The sequence below is a fragment of the Centroberyx gerrardi genome, chromosome 7 (assembly GCF_048128805.1).
Source record: "Centroberyx gerrardi isolate f3 chromosome 7, fCenGer3.hap1.cur.20231027, whole genome shotgun sequence".
NCBI classification, from domain to species: Eukaryota; Metazoa; Chordata; class Actinopteri; order Beryciformes; family Berycidae; genus Centroberyx; species Centroberyx gerrardi.
Window position 1 is genome coordinate 26,611,385 of NC_136003.1, and position 20,076 is coordinate 26,631,460.

A 20,076-nucleotide genomic window follows, 5' to 3' on the forward strand; every position below is an offset into this window, starting at 1 on the left:
TGTGCGCATGTGCGTCTGTGTGTAAGTGCGTGCCTGTGTGTGCATGGATGGCTTGTTTGCTGCTGTCCATCACAAACACAAAGGTATGGCTGGGAAATTGCTTCACGTGTCGGCATGCTGAATGCGTATGTTAGGCTATGCTGTGTCTTGCGTGCTGGTTTGCTGTGTGCCGTTTTTATGTATGTGTTTACCTGTGTGTGTGTGTGTGTGAGAGAGAGAGAGAGATAGAGATTGCTGGAGATAGAAAGAGGGAGAGAGAGAGAGAGAGGGAGAGAGAGGTAGATAGAGAGGGAGAGAGACTACCCAGAGAATGGAAACAGTGCACGGTGAGGGAGTTTTAACGATGCAGGATGCATGACAAGTCCCAGCCTCTTCCTGACACCGCTATGGAAGCCTGCTTGGCCAAACCTCCTTAATGCCTTGGTGTCTTACCTGTGCAGCCTGAGACGTGCTGTGTGTTGTGCTGGATAGTCCAGCTCACTCGCTCGCATCCTGAGATGACAGTGATGGGCTGAAGGCGCTGGGTTACTGAGGTTGGGTGAGCGACACGGAGTGACACAATGTCGCTCACAGTCTGTGTTAGTTGTGTGTGCTGATTACTGCTATGTATGCAACTCTGATCACACACACACACACACACACACACTGAGTGAGGGTACGATGAGTAGCATAAGAAGCAGACAGACACAGACAGATATGAACCGTCAGCTTTTCCAGTGACCAGTTCTTCACTGGGACGCTGAAGCTTCTTGTCGTGTCTTTGTGGGACAGTTGCCATGACCCGTTCACACTGCGAACGACTTGGCTGACGCATCGCTCTTCTCTGTCTGATTGTAGGCGGTGCAAGAGACTCCGATCGCATCTGTGTAGAGGTCTGCAGCTACAACGTTTTGTACCAGCGAATTGTGTATTTTTCTCTGCTTTGGTGTTGCCTTTCATAATGTTACATCGTTTTGATGAGCGGCAAGCTAGCAAGCGCTAATTAGGAAGCATTAATCGAAAATAAACAGAAATAAACTCTGTAATATAAGTTCAGGGCTTCCCATCGAACCCAGCGATGGATGCATTTGGAGACATTTATTCCTGGAGTCTTTCAAATAAAAGTTGTAGAGAACCTTGAGAAGCTTTGGCTGTAATCAACTTCTCATTCATTTTGCTCTTACCAGGCAGAACTATTTATAAAAAAATCACATCGGTAGGGAAACAAGGAAGCGCAGAAATCTGATTTGACTTTTCTCAGCCGACAATTGGCCAAGGAAATGAATGGACTTCTGTTGACTTGTTGATTGCGTTTCTCACACAGTGTGACTACATGGTAACACCAACAGAGGAGGGGAAGGGGAAAAACAGGGGAATTTACTGTGTGTGTGTGTGTGTGTGTGTGTGTGCGTGTGTGTGTGTGCATTTACCAGCACACAGAATCTGATGTAACTGTCCTTTGTGCTAGCTTGGATGTTAGCGGAAAGAGTTGGTGTGTGAGAGCAAGCATCTGCCATCACTGATGTTTGGTTGGATTGAACCCAGAAACCCCCCCATACACACGCACACAGACACACACACACACACACACACACACACCTCCCCCGAATTATACTTCGGCTTACACCTAGTTCACAACATTGCTACCTTGATATTTTGTGTGAATGTGTGTGTGTGTTTGTTCATTCAGTCAGTCAGTCACGCTGGGCAGTAGAGATGGATGGATGAAAAAGAAGAGGAGAGAAACAAGCAGAGATAGAAAGATGTGAAGAGAGCCTAAAGAGAGAGTCATGGACTGAGTTAAAAAGGATCGGGGCGGGGGGGGGGGGGGGGAGTGATTAGAAAAATGTGTGTGTAATTATCAGTTTTTAGGAAAGGAGAGGGAGATCAATGTAGAAAGAGGAGTGGGGGAGGCGGGGCCATCAAGATGGAAAAATGAAAAAATGAAGAAAAGCCAGCGATGGGAGAAAAGGAGCGGGATGAACAGATGGAGTGGGCTGGGACTATTTTGGTGTGCGGTGGGATTACCAGCATGTGGTTACAGTATGTTACAGCTGACACGGTATATATACCTCTCTGACTCACTGACTGACTGACTGACTGACTGGTTGGCTGGTCCTTCCATTCATAAAAAAGCCTCTTAAGCTGGGCACACACTACACAACTGAATAGTCTGGCATTCACAGGATTTTTTTTGTCTTTTTGCGACGCACTTGACAACAGACAAACACTGCGAACACACACTTGATGATGAGTCGATTTGGGGATCACACACTATCTGAGTCCTAACGCTACTACAACATGCAACCAAAACAAACATGGAGGTGTCGCATTTTTCTTTCTACACTTCAGGTAATTTTTTAATTCTCAACTCTCACTGACTTTTGCCGGTCTGAGTTCAGATTTGAGTTGCTGACCAGCCCACACTACAGGAGCATGTCAAGACTTGTCCAGATTCGAGCTGTAAAAATCAACCATTTTTGAAATAATCATAAATAGTTTGTCCCAATTGGATCAGGAGGCAAGAGATTAAAGTCCTGAACCCTCACACACTACAAGATCAGCTGTATGACCGCTCCAAACTAATTTTGACTCGATCTGATGGTGAAAATCAGTCATGGTGCCAGATTGTGGCATACTTGGCTTTGAAAGTCATGTAGTGTGTCCTTAGCCTAACAGACCCACAGGTAGACCATGAGCGTCTGTTGCTGAGAGACTGACTCATGGACAGGATGGGATAAAATGACCCCATTGATGTAAAGACCTGTTAACTACCTGAACAGTCGCTCGGTAACAACTTGCTGACTGACTGCAGGACATTACTGAATGAATCACTCCTTTCTCTGTTCACGGCTTGCACACAGAGCAGTGTCACTCCCACTCACTGAAACATTTGGTGACCAATTCACCAAGTGAGCGGGACGCCCAATGATCCATCCACTGACAGCTCGACAGACTCGTGTTTGGATGAATCCGGACCGTAGCGGCTGCCTGTAGTTAGACCATCAGACATGCTGTACGCAGTCGTTAATGTGGCTTGTGCTGACAGTGTCAGGGTTACAGGTTTGATTCCCAGGGGGGCCAATCATCTTAAAAATATGTGCGCTTATGGATGAAAGCATCCACCAAATGGCATATAGTTCTACCACGATAGCTCTATCATATACAGTATAATAGTTTAGTTTTATCAGAGACAATTGAGTTGTTAATGTTGCAGTCTCCCAACTTCATACCATCATGTTTGTTTGTTGGAACTATTTTTTCAGGTCAGTCAGTCGTAGGTTAGATACTTAATCCCTCTATACTTGTACGCTATCAAACTTCAACACAGTGTGCAGCACTTGAGAAAATAATTTCCTACAATCCATGTCTGTTCTTTATTGAGCAGTATCTAATTAATAAAATTCAGTCAAAGCTGACAATTTTACTTCATGAATCTTCACACCTTAGCTGTGAATTTTCAGCTGCCAGAATGCTCTTCACATATTAAGACAGATCGATGCCTCACATAGAAACGGCGTGGAGTTGCAACCCCAGAGGAAAGAGGAAGGGAAGGAGCATTTTAGTGTTTTAAGACAAGTGGATTTCAATGGCCATGCATTCGTTTTTATAACAAAATATGTGACAGAGGAGAAGACAAAGATGTTACAGCGACATTGATGTTGATGTAGGGAGTCTCCTTATATCTTGTGTGCCTTCTCCCTCTTTACAGTCGAGTGCTTCTCCTCTGTTTCTACCTGTGTGGGACTGGACATGACATTCCATTTGTCTTTGGGCTCCACATGTGAAGGATCCTTATTCTCCTCTGTAGATGACTAATCGTGTGCCATTACATGGACGGCTTTGCATGCATACATTGCTCTCTGGCGTAGACCAACCCAAGCAAGTTTCCCTGCATCCAGTTCTAGCTGTTGCTGAGGCAACAAGCAGCACCATCATATATAGCATCTCTCACTGAGGTTCTGGTAGAGCTTGCTGTCAAACATACAGTACAGTGGAGCATAGCAAAACACCATTTTAACTTACTCATCCACTGTAGGGTCTGCAGCACAAATTACCACTAGTGGCGGCTGGGGTTCGACCGATAAGGGTTTTTGAAGGCCCGATATTCTGGGATTGAAGCTGCCAATGACCAATATTTTGTGCAGATATGCGATATCTTTATATTTGACCTTTCCAAAAAATCGAAATTATTTTTGTCAGGGTGGAAAAGCCTCTGAAACAGCATTTAGACCACAGGACACTAAAATTCTCCATTGAAATCCAGGATAACAACAACAACAACTACTACAATAATAATAATAATACAAAAAACATATTCATGCTCACATTCACTGTGGAATCAGATCAAAATGTCACATAAAAATCAATTCCAGATAAGCGCTTCCCATAGACAACCAGTGCCTTATTGATCAGTTAAACAAGAAATATTGTAATCAAACAAACTGCATCATCTCCATCATCTCCAGTGGGCGACAATGACTGACCTGGATCCAATTTTTAATAAACAGCAAATATCGACCTGATAATATCGACAAACCAGAATATCGGTCTAACCCTTGTGCTGGTGGTGATGTCATCAGAGGAGGACAGGAGGAAGTGGGGCGCAGCCAGCGGGGGGGGGGCGGGGTGAAGCAGCGGGGGGGGGGGCGGGGTGAGGTGAGACCAGCCAGGTAAATGTATTTATTTATGCGTTTCAAAGCTTGATTTGAGCAGCTCTCTGACCCCCCTCCCACCCCTCGCCTCCGCGGATTAAGGCTCCCTCCTGCTGCAGCGGGTGAATACGAATGTGCAAGGATGTAGATGTTGGCCTCTCTCGCCCTGCTCTCTCTCTCTCTCCCATTCTGTCCTCCTCCTCTTCTGTCTTTCTTTTCTGTCTCTAGTCGTCTCTAACTGTCTCTCTCTCTGTGTTTCCTCTCTAGTGACTATATAATCAAGGAGAAGACAGTGCTTCTGCAGAAAAAAGACAGCGAGGGTTTCGGCTTTGTGCTGAGAGGGGCCAAGGGTAAGGAAACATGAAATAAACACACACACACACACACACTCTCTCTCTCCACTGTGCAATCACACTCGTTTATTCCGATCATATATGATGTACAAGACAACAAGGTAACGTGTCCTCTCCTGTCGTATCGCCTCTCTCTGCGTCTCCAGCTCAGACTCCCATCGAAGAGTTCACCCCCACCCCGGCCTTCCCTGCCCTGCAGTACCTGGAGTCTGTGGACGAGGGGGGCGTGGCCTGGAGAGCCGGTCTCAGGATGGGCGACTTCCTGATAGAGGTGCTGCCACGACTTACCGTTGCATTATGGGGTTGGAAGTAGGGGTCAGGTATTACGTATCCTCACAGGATGAAATCACTGGCAGAATTCCTACGCAGGTCTGGAGAAGTCTAGTAAATGAACTTGGTAATCTCCAGGTCTTGAAAAGTTTGGGAATTGCACAAAAGTCTGTAAAAAGAAAAAATATTGTTGTGCAGTCTTCAAGTTTGATGTCATTGTAGACCCACTGTCTTTTCATATATTGTGATATTTGTTGTCGTAAAGAATAAACGCCGCTATCAGGATACATCAAAATTGACCAAAGTGTTAAATTTCAATAAAGAAAATAAAGAAAATAAGAGTGTGAAATGGAAACGTGTAGGAACTCTAGACTTAAACTACAACTAATATATTCTCTCTATCTTTCTCTATCTATCTGTCTGTAAATATTCTATTGAGTCTGCTTTATTGGCATAATTGCCAAAGTATCTAAATACAACTGAGGAAAGATAATAAAATAAACCACAAGTACATGACAATAAATTCTGTCTCTGTCCTTCCCCCTCCTTCTCTCTTTTTGCCCCTCTCTCTCTGTTCTCTCTCTCTCTCTCCCTCCCTCTCTCTCACTCTGTCTCTGTGTCTCTCGCCCAGGTGAATGGTCAGAACGTGGTGAAGGTTGGTCACCGGCAGGTCGTCAACATGATCCGGCAAGGCGGCAACAGCCTCATGGTCAAGGTTGTCATGGTAACCCGTAACCCCGACATGGAGGAGGGCTCCAGGAAGAAAAGTAAGAGGCGACCGGTCCCAGTGGAGGAACTGGTGGGGATTGTTGGTGGTTAGGGTGATGGACAGGCAGGACGGCAGAGAAGAAGAAAACAGAATCTGCACACTTTCAGGGAAGAAAAGGGGAATGTCCAAACAGAGGCTTATGATGCCAAGATTTAACACATAAAGTGCAAAACAAGAACAATTTCATAAATAAAGTGAATAAAAAGTGTGATCATAAAAAAATGCAAAGCTTAGAGAACAAAGATCTTTCGGTTATAACATGAGAACAAATGATGGGATGTCCAAAATGCCCTTGTTTTCTTTGTGTTTTGCACTTGTGTGTTACTGTACTTTTTACTCACTTTATGTATAAAATTCTTCCTGTTTTGCACATTATGTATTAAAATCAAAAACCAGAAATCAAGGAAAAGGAAAAATGTCCAAACAGACTCTTATGATGCAAAAAAGGAAGAATTTAACACATAAACTGAGTTAAAAGGTGCAAAACAAAGACGTGTCAGTTATACCATTAACAGTTTGTTACAGAAATGTTTTTCTCTTTTAGTATGTTTTGTTTGTTGTTATGGTACAACCAAAACGTTTTTGGTCTCTATACTTGTTTTGTTATTGCACTTTTTTATCCACTTTATGTATTAAATTCTTATTTTTTTGCATCATACGTGGTCATCAAAAGACAGCCTTGTGTTGCAAACAAGAATTGAATACATAATTGAATACAAAAACAAAAACATTGAGAAAACAACAACATTTTGTTATACCATCATCAGTTTGTTGTGATGGTATAACCAAAACATCTTTGTTCTCTATGTTTTACACTTTTATGCAATGTGTTTATGTAAAAAAAACCTCCTTTTAACCATCATGAGCTGAATGTTTGGATATTCTGCTTTTTGTCCTGATTATATGCAGATTCCTGGTATATGAATACTTTAATACCACTTAAATAATAATAATAATTTGGAATTTACGTACCAAAAGTTGACCATCATATCTTTTTAAAGAGTGCAGATGTACAGTACCCCATTTTCTGGATCTTGTTTATGAACAGCTTCACTTGACTGACCACTCTTGTCTCCCCCCCCCCTCCCCCCCCCTCCCTCCCTCCCTCCCCCCCCCCCCCCCCCCCCCCTCCCTCCAGTCCCCCAGCAGAGTAAGAGGCTGAGCACTCCGGCCATCGCCCTGCGCTCCAAATCCATGACTTCGGAGCTGGAGGAGATGGGTAAGAAATGGGTTTAGATAAAGATTTGGGGGGGTTAGAGGGGTTGCAAAGAAGAGGATTAGACAGAGCAGAGAAGCAGACTGATAGGGAGATGTAGACAAAGAAAGTAGAGAGTGCTTTGAAGAAGCAGAAGAAGAGGAGGGAGGGGAGAAAAGTTGTAGGGTGGATATAGAATGAGGTGACGAGGAATGAAAGAAACAGTGTGAAACGGGAGTGTTGGGGGTTGCTAAAGATACTGGAGGTGTGAAGGGGAGTTGAGTTGGGGCTAAATATAGAGAGAAAGAAAGTGGAGAGGTGGAGAGAGAGAGAGACAGCGGTTAAACAGCGATAGAGAGCCGAGGAACGAGAGAGGAAAGGAGAGTGAGCAGGGACTAGAGGAGCAGAAGACAGCAGAAGATGGATGAGAGTCTCAATGCATTTCACTGTTCTTTCAGAGGTTCCACACTGTCACTTCCAGCACCCCCACTACAGGTAACCCCACCCAGAAAAAGTGTCCCCACCCACCCTGTGCTCCCTCTCTCACTGCCCCCCTCCTCCGCCCCCCGCCCCCCCTCTCTGACCCCTTACCCCCCTGCACCCCCACTGCTCCCCAGCCAGCCCACAGCTTTAACCCCGACGCCCAAAGACCAGTCTACCAGCCCTCAGTTCAAGACACACACACACACACGCTGACACTCAGCAAGTGTTTGTTGCCAAGGTAACGCTGCAGGGGGGGGTGGGGTGGGGTGGGGGGCACCTGAGAGGAGGAAGAAGCAGAGAGTTTTCATTCAGCCTCGTTTCCGGGTGCCACAAACATCGTTGCAAATTGTCTGCTCTCAACATATTAGCGTCAATAGACAAGTTGCAGGATTTGGCCTTCTGTTGCCGACATCTTCCCCTAAAAAACATCTACGGTTTATTTAGACCAAATTACACCCGGGCCGAAGCTATTGTTAACACCCACGGCTAAAACTTACGTTTTTGTGATGAGTAATTTATGAGAAAATCAGTTTTGTTCCAGGTCTGTTGCTGTGGTAACAGCGTTATGCGTGGCTATGCTCATACTGTCTCTGTGTGAGGCAAAAGAGGAGGAGCAGAGCGCATGGCGAGGGTCAACGCCCACATCTGCAGACCAGAATGTAGACCAGCGCTTTACATTCGACTGGGTAATCTTCTAAACACTGGCGGTCTTTGGCGGACGCTGTGGCTGCCGCTGCTGTCTGGTTCTGGGCATGCCCAGTGAGCAGCTGCTGATATATGAGCAGATGACATGTGGGGCTGGGAGGGGAAGCTGCGGGTCTCCCTGAGCTGGTCTCAGATCAGCACTCCAGACCTCCCTGGTACCGCTTGTCCTTACAAACACTGACTGACACTCCCACACCCCAATTCAATGTCCTGCCCCGCTGCTGTTAGCCAAAATACGACAGGGGCTAAACTGAGTGTAGAGATCAGCCCTTTGCTCCGTTCCCCCTCATCTCCTCCCCTCACCTGCCCTCTCTCTGTGGTCTGACTCCACCTGACCAGCACAGCATGAGCACCCAGTCCAAAACACAGGTATCAGTTCCCTAAAACCCCCACCCACCCCCTACCACCACCTGCAAACCAGTGCTCACTATATATTATATATTATTACCCCACACAACTACCAGTGGCACTAGATCTGTATTATCTCATACAATAGCAACAGTAATATGTACTAACTGAGCAAATGTAAAGCGACCACTGCAGAGAAGATTGGCAGCCTCTACACTGCATTTTACATCGTCTGACACTGGGTTGGATTTGGCGGGAAATCTGCTGTATTACTTTATGGCACAAAGGGAGATTGCTTTATGGCACAAAACAGGAAGAGGACGCTGTTCTTCAAGCGCAAACAGAGCAAGTAGCAACAAACTGAGTAGGGCTCTTTGCAGGAACAGGAACCAATGGGGTTTATGGGAAATGTAGTCTTAATTGTAAGAAGCACTAGCACTAACAATACCACTGGCGTGAGATAGAGGCTACCGATCGTCTCGACCGTGGTCTTATTTGTTTACAGTATTAATACCAAGGAATCACAATTAATTTGACGTGATATATTGATGTTTAAAAATGCTGCATTGTAGCCTTTAATAAACAAGACATAAACAGAAGTAAATCATTTTATCCTTTTTAATGACTTCAGTTTGACTCACTGTAGAGAGTGAAAAAGCCGAGCGTGCGTATTAAATATCCTAACTCCGTTGAGGCGTAGGTGCCCGAGTTGCAGTGAGACACATTATAACTTAGATCCTCTCTGCCTGCGCCTCCTTGCGAGTCAAGGTGAGAGGAGCACAATGTGTGATGAAGCCATGTCAGCCCCTGCCATATGCTTATTCTAATGCATTAGAATTCATTTAGCTGTGACGCCTATTAAACTATCTCACCTCTGTGATTGGTGCAGTGTCCCAGTTCACCTAGAAGTCACGCTGCAAGATAACAAGGACATTAAAATGGAAATCTTCCTGCAACGCACCCGAATCCTTGTTTTTCACGACGCTATTTCAAGCAAGTGTTGATTAAATATGTTTGGACACAATCTTATAATAATAACGCCTTATTTTTGCATCTACCTCATGCAGATACTGAGTCTAAATTAAGGTATACTGCAGAATAGTAGTAAGTGAGAGATGAAATTACCGCAAGTTCACAACCCTTTCATGCTCGATTTAACTACCGGATATTACTCAATTAAATAAAGCTCAATAAACTACACGTTATCAAAAATAACTGCTTGAGTATGGCAGAAAACCCTATCCCTGTTCAGTCTACACACACCAATGGACACACACCAATGGGTGCATACACTGAATGGTCACCTTTAATCCCTCCTGTGTACTTGTCCCGTTGCGGTCCAATGTTTTAACTCCCTAACTCTGTCTTTCCTCTGTCCTCTCCTCTATCTTCACCTTAACGCTGGCTGGATCTTAACAACGTAACAGTGGAGAGAGGTGGGAGTCATCTTCAGGCTAATTCCACATATGTGTGTGTGTGTGTGTGTTCAAGTGTGTTAAGAGTGAGCGAAAGCAAGCAGCCTGTGTGTGTACGGCGTATTTACCGTAACGTAACATGTGCATGCCCCGGCTGTCTTAACGTGTGGGTGTGCTGTACGTTCTCCTACATCTTAGACGGAGCAGCCTGGCGAGGTGACTCAGTTTGTTAGGCCCCGGGGAATATGATTAGTATTCACTGTAACAACGCTATCGCAGTTTCACTCCTGCCAAAACTTAAGTCTCCTTTTGTCCTCTTTCCAGCTGCTACCCCTTGGAAAAAAAAATCAGGTATGCTCTGCTGCACTCTCGCTTAACGCACTGTGTTTGTGTCCGTCCAAAATGACTTAACCACTTGTGCTTCGGCCACTCACTGGGTCTATTCTGCGTTTCTTCCTTTTAGAATTCGAGTCTTCACAAGTTACAGAGAAGAAGAGGACAGTCTATCAGATGGCTTTGAGTAAGGGAGCTCATGTTGTTGTATGTTGCCCCTGTCAGTGGGTGTTGATCCTGAACCTCTTCCCCTCTTTCTCGCCCACCTTCCGTCACCTCTGTCGCTTTCACTCATGTTTTCCTGAATTTTGTTCTCGCGGCCCATTCTCCTGTTTCATTGCCCTCTACCCCTCTTCCTCTTGTCTCTCCCTCTCCCTCTCTCCCTCTCGCTCTCTCTCGCTCTCTCAGATAAACTTGATGAAATTCTTGCAGCAGCTCAGCAGACAATCAGCACCAACGAGGGGCCGGGGGCGCGGGGTCAGGTGGCAAAAAGAGACAGGGGACGAAGTTTCTACGGCAACGAGGTGCGTGTCATCCCTGAAATATTTGTGTGTGTGTGTTGACTGGTGACTGTCAGGTGACTGGTGACTGAGGAACGGTTGACTAGTATGATCCCCCATTGGGAAATTGGGTTGTAATAGGATACAGCAAAGAGGAAGCTGGACTCACCAACGTTAGCCTCTCTTGTCCCTTTGGTATTCTTTGGTATAAAACATGCTGTGTGCAGTTTACTGACGTCAGGTTATATGATTTCTGGGTATGAAAGTCCTTAAATTTCAAACGGTTACCTTTCGCTGCCATTTGGAGCTGCCAAAGTGCAGTTTCCTGGTGCAGCTTTAAGTGGAAATATATAGTATGAATGAAAAGTATTAAACTATATATAGTGCAAATGCATGTGTGTAGGATGTGCAAAATAACAGCAGTTGAACATACTATAGATTAAAAAAACTGAATGAAAAATATATGTACAATGTGAAAATAGGCAAAAAAAAATGTAAATAAATGCAGCGTGACAATAAATGATTTTTTTATGAGGAAGAATTATTACAAAAATAAATGTCAAGATATATGCTATACATACCAAATGAAAAAAAAAGAGAATATGACAAATATGGCAACGCCTCCACATTCAGGTACACTGTGTTCAAACCCACCCACAAGTAGGATTCATTTCCAACACTCAAACTGCTCAAATAAACTCCCCCCACCCTCATATGACCGAATCCCTTTTTCTGCACAAATAGCCTCAATATGGCTTATTTGCATTGCAATGCATTGACTGTATTATTAGTTCGCCTTTTCTTTTCCTCTGTTTCATTTCCAACCGCCCCTCCTTTTCGCCAGCCGAACTACGCGGATCAGTCGGGGATGGGGATGATGTCGTCGGGGCCGGGCCTCGGCTACGACCGTAGCCAGTACGCCTCGGGCCACGCCCCTCAGCACGGTATGCTGCGGCAGAAGTCCATCGGTGAGGCTGTCTGTTTTCCGTCTGCCCCTCCGTGCGCCTGTCTGTCTGTCCTCTCGACCAGTAGCGGTCCATACTGTGCCGACCCGTCTGTCTGTGGCCAACAATGTCTGTCCGAGTCCGCAGAGCACCGTACTTTGTATTGTATTTGTAGCTCACCGTATGCTGTGCACCTGTTCAGAGTTACCTGTGCTGTACTGTCTAGATAAGAAGTTTGTCTGTCTTATACTCACCCTACTACTATTTATTATAGACAGTAGTGTCATTAATCTCCTTGCCTTACTCTGCTGGCTTAATTTCTGGTTTGTTGCTTACTAAGGCTTTGCTAACTCACACTGAAGTAGTTACTTGCTCTCCAGAGATCAACAAAACAAAAGCTGTTGTGTGACGCTGTTCAGCTGCTAAGTGTTTGTGGAACTGTTCAATAAAGTACTAACAGACTTACATACTAACAGACAGAATTGAGGACAGACTGGCTGGCAGGTAGATGGGCAGGCAGATTTAGACAGACACTCTCAGATATCACCCTCAACTTTTTTTCTTGCTGCACCCTCTTCCCCAAAACAACTTTCCCCCTTTCCCTCATCCATCTCCCTCTCCTGCTCTCCCTCTACTCCCTCTGTATCCCTGTCTGCCTTTCGTTCAGACCCTTATTTGCCTTTTTCATCCCTATCTGTTTTCTCCCCGTTTGTGAACGCTGTACTGTAGGGGTGCCCGAGGAGGAGAAGCAGTTCCTGCATCCTCCGGCCATGAAGTTTGCCCGCAGTCTGTCGGTGCCCGGCCCGGACGACATCCCCCCTCCCCCCACCACCGCTCCGCCAGACCCTCCGTTCTCCTCCGCCCCTCCGCTGGGCTGGAGAGGCAAGTCGTCCCAGCAGCCCTCCGTCTCCGTGTCCCAGTCCACCTCCACCTCTGCGCACTACCAGCTCTACTCGCAGTCCGTGCACTTCACCCACGGGGGCAGGGAGAGGGCGGGGGGTCCCAGCACCGGCCCCGGGGGTGGAGGGGTGGACCACGCGGCCCCGTACGCACACGCAGCCGCCCACACAGCTCAGAGCAGGACGGCCTCTCGGAAGGTCAGCTACCCGGGCGAGCCTGTTGGAGCCGGCGTAGCGGCTGGCGGAGGGGGCAAGGCAGCGGGTCTGAGGAGAGGCTACAGCACCGCCGTCCCCCCCTCCAGCATCGCCACAGTAATCCCCCAGCAGCAACAGACTACCCAGAGCCAACCGCAGCGGGGAGACCGCAGCGCAGCTGGGGCCGGAGCAGGGGTTCCTAAAGGAGGGGCCCGGAGAGGTAAGGGCCCGTTGGTGAAGCAGTCCAAGGTGGAGGACCTGCGTGTGGGCCAGGGGACGCTGGGGGGCAAGGGATCGGTGGAGAAGAGCTCCATCCCCATTCCCACGATCATTGTCAAGGCCCCCTCTACCAGCAGCAGCGGTCGCAGCAGCCAGGGCAGCAGTGTGGAGGCCGAGCCTCCTCCCTCGGGGGAGACAGACGGAATCAAAACGCCCCACGCACCTCCTCCCACTACTGCGGCTCCACAGCCCCCCGCCCCACCCTCCATCCCGGCCCCTCCGCCCCCGTCCTTGCCTTCTATCCGAGCCCAGGATAACCTGGACTATACCAGCCAGTTCGGGGCCGCCATTGTTGGCGCCGCCCGCCGAGACAGAGAACGCTTCCATGAAGCCCGGAGAAAGAGTGCCTCCTTTTTCATGTCTGCGGAGGAGGATGTGGGTCTCGTGGGAGCTGGAGGAGTGAGTGGTGGAGGAGCAACAAGGACTCAGGTCTCACAGCAACAGCTTAGCGCCCAGCCTGAAAGCTCCTCCACGCGGCTGCGGCCGTCCAAGTCCATCGACGAGGGCATGTTCTCTGGGGACACCTTCATCCACCACACCCGCAGTATGCCTCCGGCCTTCGGCCTGCCTGAGTACTCCTCTACCGCCGCGGACTATCAGCCCAAGTCTGTGCCTGCTGAGTTCTACGCAGCAGCAGGCAGGCAGCCAGCGCCCACCACCACCTTCATCCACCCTCTAACAGGGAAAGTGCTGGACCCCACGTCACCGCTGGGCCTGGCCCTGGCTGCCAGGGAACGCGCTCTGAAGGATGACGGACGGTTGAGGAGGGGAACTGAGCACCACTTCACCCGCCAAATGTCCAGCGTCGTGTTCCCTTCGTCGACTGTCACCTCTCAGCCGGTGTCGTCCGCTGCCCAGTCCTCCAGCTCCTCCTACCTGGTCACCTCCTCCTCTCTGGCTGCCACCACGCCCAGTGTTGGCCGCCCGCCCTCACCCAGAATTCTCAGAGGGGCTGGGGGCGTTTGGGGTGAGGACGGCAGTGGAGGAGAGAGGGAGCGGGAGGGAGGGGCCCGAGAGGGGCTGAGAGTTCGCTTCTCTGAGGACCAAACGGTCCACACGCACCACTACCAGGCCCAGCCCTATCAGCCAACCTACAAGGAGAGGGAGCGGGAGAGGTCGAGAGACAGGGAGAGGGAGAGGTCGAGAGAAAGGGAGAGGGACAAAGAGAGAGAGGGGTACTTGAGGAGAGCGGAGCAGGCTGCAGCTAACGCAGCTGCTGCTGATAGTGCTGCTCAGCAAGCGTCCCAAACCTCTCAGCAGCCTCGGAGGCCCTCTTTCCTCAGGATGGAAAGTGAAGCCGGTGCCTACATCCTGTCCCTCACCCCTCCCTCTCCTCCAGCCACCAGTACCCAACAGGGGGGAAGCGGTACTGGGAGCGGCCTGATGGTCCTCCCTCCCCCTGCCCCCTCAGTCGACGCAGACGACGAGTTTGTTTTTGCGGACCCTCTCCCCCCTCCCTTAGAGTTTGCTAACAGCTTTGACAGAGGACTCGGGGGAATGTCAGGGTACACACAACGCGGGATGATCGCCAACAGCCTGGCCTCCCGCCAACAGCAGCCCCCGCCTCCCCCACCTCCCCCTCCTCCTCCACCGCCTCCACCGCCTCCACCCCCCCAAAAAGAACCTTTCATAAGCGGGTTTCCTGCTCACACACCCCTGCCCTCGCCCCAGGCAGGGGACTCCACCGCTTCCAGCCTCACGTCTTATGACAGCGAGGTGGCTAACTTGACCCAGTCTGCTCCCTCCCCCTCCCAGACGTCGCCCAACCCTCTGCCCCCTCCCTCGCCCTCTACCCTCCAGCCCACCATAGCGGGACCGCCGCCTCCCCCGTCGGTCTCGCCGCCGCCTCCGCCCGGCTCTTTTCACAGACCTTTCTCCATGTCCCACCCCCACCACCTGTACAACAGCACCCACATCCCTGGGCGCTCCTCCCCAACACCTCCCCCTCACACCGTCGCGCCTCCTCCGGCCTACCGCGGCCCCCCGATGCCCTCCTCCACCGCTGCCACCTCTGCTCCACTTAGGGGCACCGCCTCCCTCGCCACGACCGCTAGCTGTGCCACCGCAACCACCACTGCTGCCACCACCACAAGCACCTCCGCTCAGCTCCACCAGGAGCGAATGCACGCCATACACGCCACGCATGCCGCCTCATCCGCCGGCGTCACGAGCAGCCGCAGGATGGGGGAGCACCACCGTCCTCCCCCCGCTGCCAAGACAGGAGAGTCCCAGGAGACGGTGGTGGACTCTGGGATTGAAGAGCTGGACAGTCGCAGCAGCAGCGACCACCATCTGGACAGCATCCTGGCTCTGAGCGGAGCCGGGGTCAGAGATAGGCTGGACCGAGGGGAGAGGGTCAGCGGGAGCGGAGGGGGAGGTGGGACGGGGGAAACGGAGAGGGGAGGAGATTTACTAGAATCTTACATGAGCTACCTGGACGGACAAACTTTTGAGATGCAGAATGCCACAGCGGCAGCCTCCACTTACCCAAAATCCAACAGGTTCAGAGAGGGAGGTCGCGCCGGAGATCTACGCAGACAGACCAGCACCGCCCCCGCCTCCTTCCACTCCCACCGACGGAGGGAAGAGCAGGAAGAGGAGGAAGTCGATGAGGGAGAGGCGGAGGACGAGGGCCAGGATAGTTACGGGATGAGGGACACGCAGAATTTGGGACGTCCCACGTCTCCGTACTTCGATCGCCCGCGCACCCCTGAGATGAAGCCTCTGTGGGGCGAGGGGCAGATGGCCGGTGAAGGACAGTCAGGGACATTTCTGGAGGGGAGGAAGATTTACCCCCCTGCCTCCAGTATGAAGCCCAGCATCATCAATGAGCTGAGCAGCAAACTGCAGCAAAGAGGCAAGGACACCTGGAGCAGCCAGAGACCGCTGAGCAGACACAGGTACGCCTCAGTACGAGTTTTGATTTTGTGTTTTTCAGTGTCACAGCATGGGCGAGGTCTACTGTTGATCCTGTGCATGTCGATGTAGGGAATCGTCATGCTACTCTATGTTCATGCTAGTTTTACCTGTGTGAACACATCGATGTGCCACCTCTAAGTTCCCTACTTGTCGTGACTGATGTTCAAGCCTTCTGTGATTAACAGCGTACTGTCTGGCTGTGTCTTGTGTAAGTGTTCTGTCTATACTGTGTAAAACCTCTCCTTTTTTATGTCCCTGGCTTTTTTCCATGTGTCTCTCTCAGAAGCAGAAACAGGTAATAGAGCTACTTCCACACTCCCTTCTTCGTCTCACTTTCTGTCAGGATGAACATAAAACTTTGACACCGGGTTGAATTTACAGCCTGTTGTGCGACAGTAGAGAAGGAGAGGAAACCATGTTTAACTCGGCACATCTCTAAGAGTGTTGATTTATACAGGCTTTCTGTCTGGTGGTATGATCAAGTTGTTAACAGTATAAAATCATTTTAATCCAGTGGTGTTCAGAAATAGCTGGTAAATGAGTACAGAGTGAAACAGAGTGTTTTATTACCATCTCCCTTGATGTGTGTGCATGTATATCATCGTTCTTTTCTGCTATAAAACCATTTCTCTTTTTCTCCATCCATAGGTTTTCGGAAGACTCAGCCTCGGCTCTAAGCCCCCCCTCAGTTCGCTCCCAGTCTCCCTCCCCGGTCTCGTTGTCCCAGCCAGCGCTGTCCCCGTCCCCGACCCCTGCCTCCCAGTACCCCAGCTGGGCTCGCACCCCGTCCCCTCAGCCACCGTCTGCCGCTCAGCCTCCACGTTCGCATTCCCCTCTGTCCCCGACATATTCCCCTTACCCCACCTCCCCGAAACACAGACCTGTCTACCGGACCAAAGCCCTGGAGTTCCAGTTCATCCCCAGTCGGGAGTCCCGCAAGGCAGAGTCCCACATCCTCCAGCGGAGGCGAGCGCCCAGCCCCCTCATCTCCCCGTCAGAGAGGCCCAAACTGGGCCCACCGCGCCCCTCCTCCCTCCCTCTCCTCCCCACCACGCCCCTGTACAGCGCCATGTACGACCTCCGAGGCTCCATCACCCCTCCGTCGCCCGGGAACCCCCTGGGAGACCCCTACTTCTCACCCTCGCCTCCCCTGTTTGCCCCCTCGGGTGCCCCTCCTCCTCCGAACTCCACCTTGGTGGTTTCTCGCTCCCTCTCGCCAACTCACTTCCTGTCCGGGACGTCTTCCCCGCCCCTGCACCCGCTCCCTCCGCCCCCCTGCCTGAGTTACCCCCACCTCCCGCCCCCCTCGCCTACCAAGCCCTTTGCCTCTAAGCCGCTGCCCTATTGGACCAAGTATGACGTGGCCGACTGGCTGGGATACCTGAACCTGGGCGAGCACAGGGAGCGTTTCCTGGACAACGAGATCGATGGCACCCACCTACCCTCCCTCACCAAGGAAGACTACCTGGACCTGGGGGTTACGCGCGTGGGGCACCGCATGAATATCGAACGTGCCCTGAGGAGAGTGATGGACAGGTAGGCCTGGGGACACACTGCACCACTTTTTAGGCTGATTATAGCCACAATTTGGCCGTCGCAACTGATTTTCAAAATCGGACAGAGTCAGTACTAGTTTGGGCCAATCACACAGGGCAGTCAGCACAGATGGTCTGTGAGGATCCAGGAATCTCTTGACTCACAATCCAGACAGGACCACCCCGATTATTTGAAATGTGTTTGATTTTTATGACTCAAATCTTAACAGAAAGCAGGAATAACCAGTGCAATTTGAGCATGGCAGATAGCAAATTAAAGGTGCTGTGTAGCATTTTTAAACATCAATATATCATTGTCAAATTAATTGTGATACCTTGGTATAATGACCGTAAACAAATGAGACCATGGTCGAGACGAATGGTAGCTTCTATCCCGTGGTGTTGTTAGTGCTATGTTTCTCAAAATTAAAGGATAAGGCCGGTTTTTTAATGCATTTCTTACTGTCAACAAATCCTATGAAAATAACAAAATCAACAATGATTTTGTTTTGCCAGCAAATCTCGTCCATGTAGCCGGTGCCCAATGAAGCCATGTCCCAGCAGCCATAGAACTCCATTGTTTTAAAAAAACGATTAAAAACACGTCAGAGAGCCATGCCGTTGTTCTGGGCAACATATTTCATCATCACGATGCACCAGGCCAGCCGACTTTTTCCTCAAACAACTTAATAAGCCGGCTGTAAACACGTTTGCGATCTCAGGAAAGTAGTTCCGTAGCACCGAAAATAGTCCCCGGCATAATGAAGAATTTGTTCCCATTTGAATTTGATTTGGTAATAACTACAACAGCCTGACTTTTCGTGGTAACAGTTAGCGATTTTTAAAATTGAAACTATATCTTTGTGAGCTGTATTTCAAGGTTTTTAGCTTACAATTGGAGCCAATGACTTCCGGGTTGACAGCTAAAAACGATACGTGGGAAGTCAGAAAGTAAGCGGAGTAGAGCAAACGCATTGTTGATTTTGTTATTTTCATTGGATTTGTTGACAGTAAGCAATGCATTAAAAAACACCAGCCTTATCCTTTAAGACCACATCTCCCATAAACCCTGTTGCTTCCTTCCCCCCCAACCCCCCCCCCCCCCCCCGACGTCACTCCAAGTGCGTTTGTTTTCCATTTCTCTTTACTGAGGAGGATAAACATGTCGGATTTTTCCATCAGCCTTTCAGTCCTTCCACCTTCTGCCAGAAACTCTTTAGCTTTAGCTCAGTTGGTGCTGGAAGAACAGCACCCTCTTCCTGGGTTGTGCCATAAAGCAATAGAGCAGATTTTCTGTGAAATCTGACCAAATCTGCAATCATACTAATGTCTTAATGATTAATTGGTGTTACAAAGCAACACATAGACCTTTTAAATGTGGATAGATAAATGGAAAAAAAAAAACTGCAAATGTCAGTCATTAAGTGTGATGTCCAACTTTTTCACAGTCTGTTCAGTCATGTAGTGTCCCCAGCTTAAGAGACACTAGTTTTCTAACAAACAAATAACTTCTTCTGTCTTGCATAATCAGTTTGATGTTTTAAATGCACGAGCACCTCAGATCTCTGTCCGTTATCGTCTCACACAAATCACCAAATGTCAAACGCGACCTCTGTCTGTCCTTCTGTCCGCAGGCTGTCCAGCAGCCCGTTTCCCATCTCTGTTCTCTCACCTCGGAACGGACGGACTGAGAGGAGGAGGGACGATGGGAGTCGGAGCTGAGGTTGCAAATGGAGACGGAGAGGGAGAGAGAGAGAGAGAGAGAGAGAGAGAAAGAAGGAGGGGTTGGAGTCAATGAGGGAGGAAGACACAACTGCTGCTATCCACGGTGGATTCACACAACAAATGAGGGGGGACCAGATTTCACACGGAGGAAGGAGGAGTCGAGTCCCAAAGGGAGATGGAAACACAGGGATGGAAAAAGGGCTGACGATCCATTAAGACACCGGCTGGCGCTCCCCAGTTTGTCGCAGGCTGATTTACACAAATACACTCTCCACATGCATGCACAGCCACACACACACACACACACACACACACCGATCCACAAACAAGCAACACAAACACCCTCTCATCCACAGGCAAAAGTACACGAAGACGCAACGGCTGAGGCAGCAGATATTACGAAATACTAGTAAAGAATAGTGACGAAACTTAACCAAATACTTGAGAGGAACAATCAAAAGCCAATTCGCTTTTTTCTTTCTTTGTTTTTTTTTTTTTTTTTGGTTTCTAATCCGAGCAGTTTGTGTCGTCGGCGAGCTGGAGAAGAAAGAGGTGTCCCTTCATTGTGCAGCCAT

At 49.2% G+C, this 20,076-nt stretch overlaps 1 protein-coding gene across 1 annotated transcript in view; it reads left to right on the top strand.

The window, feature by feature from the left end:
• shank1 (SH3 and multiple ankyrin repeat domains 1) overlaps window positions 1-19,498 on the top strand; it is a 54,610-nt gene extending 35,112 nt beyond the window's left edge. Inside the window, exons 15-26 of the mRNA XM_071895919.2 lie at window positions 4,902-4,984; window positions 5,134-5,258; window positions 5,889-6,024; window positions 7,165-7,245; window positions 10,185-10,193; window positions 10,497-10,523; window positions 10,636-10,692; window positions 10,914-11,029; window positions 11,850-11,973; window positions 12,679-16,222; window positions 16,890-17,777; window positions 19,411-19,498. Of these exons, the coding sequence (XP_071752020.2) occupies window positions 4,902-4,984; window positions 5,134-5,258; window positions 5,889-6,024; window positions 7,165-7,245; window positions 10,185-10,193; window positions 10,497-10,523; window positions 10,636-10,692; window positions 10,914-11,029; window positions 11,850-11,973; window positions 12,679-16,222; window positions 16,890-17,777; window positions 19,411-19,498 (5,278 nt within the window). The remainder of the gene's footprint in view (window positions 1-4,901; window positions 4,985-5,133; window positions 5,259-5,888; window positions 6,025-7,164; window positions 7,246-10,184; window positions 10,194-10,496; window positions 10,524-10,635; window positions 10,693-10,913; window positions 11,030-11,849; window positions 11,974-12,678; window positions 16,223-16,889; window positions 17,778-19,410) is intronic.
• The last annotated feature ends 578 nt before the right edge of the window (window positions 19,499-20,076 follow it).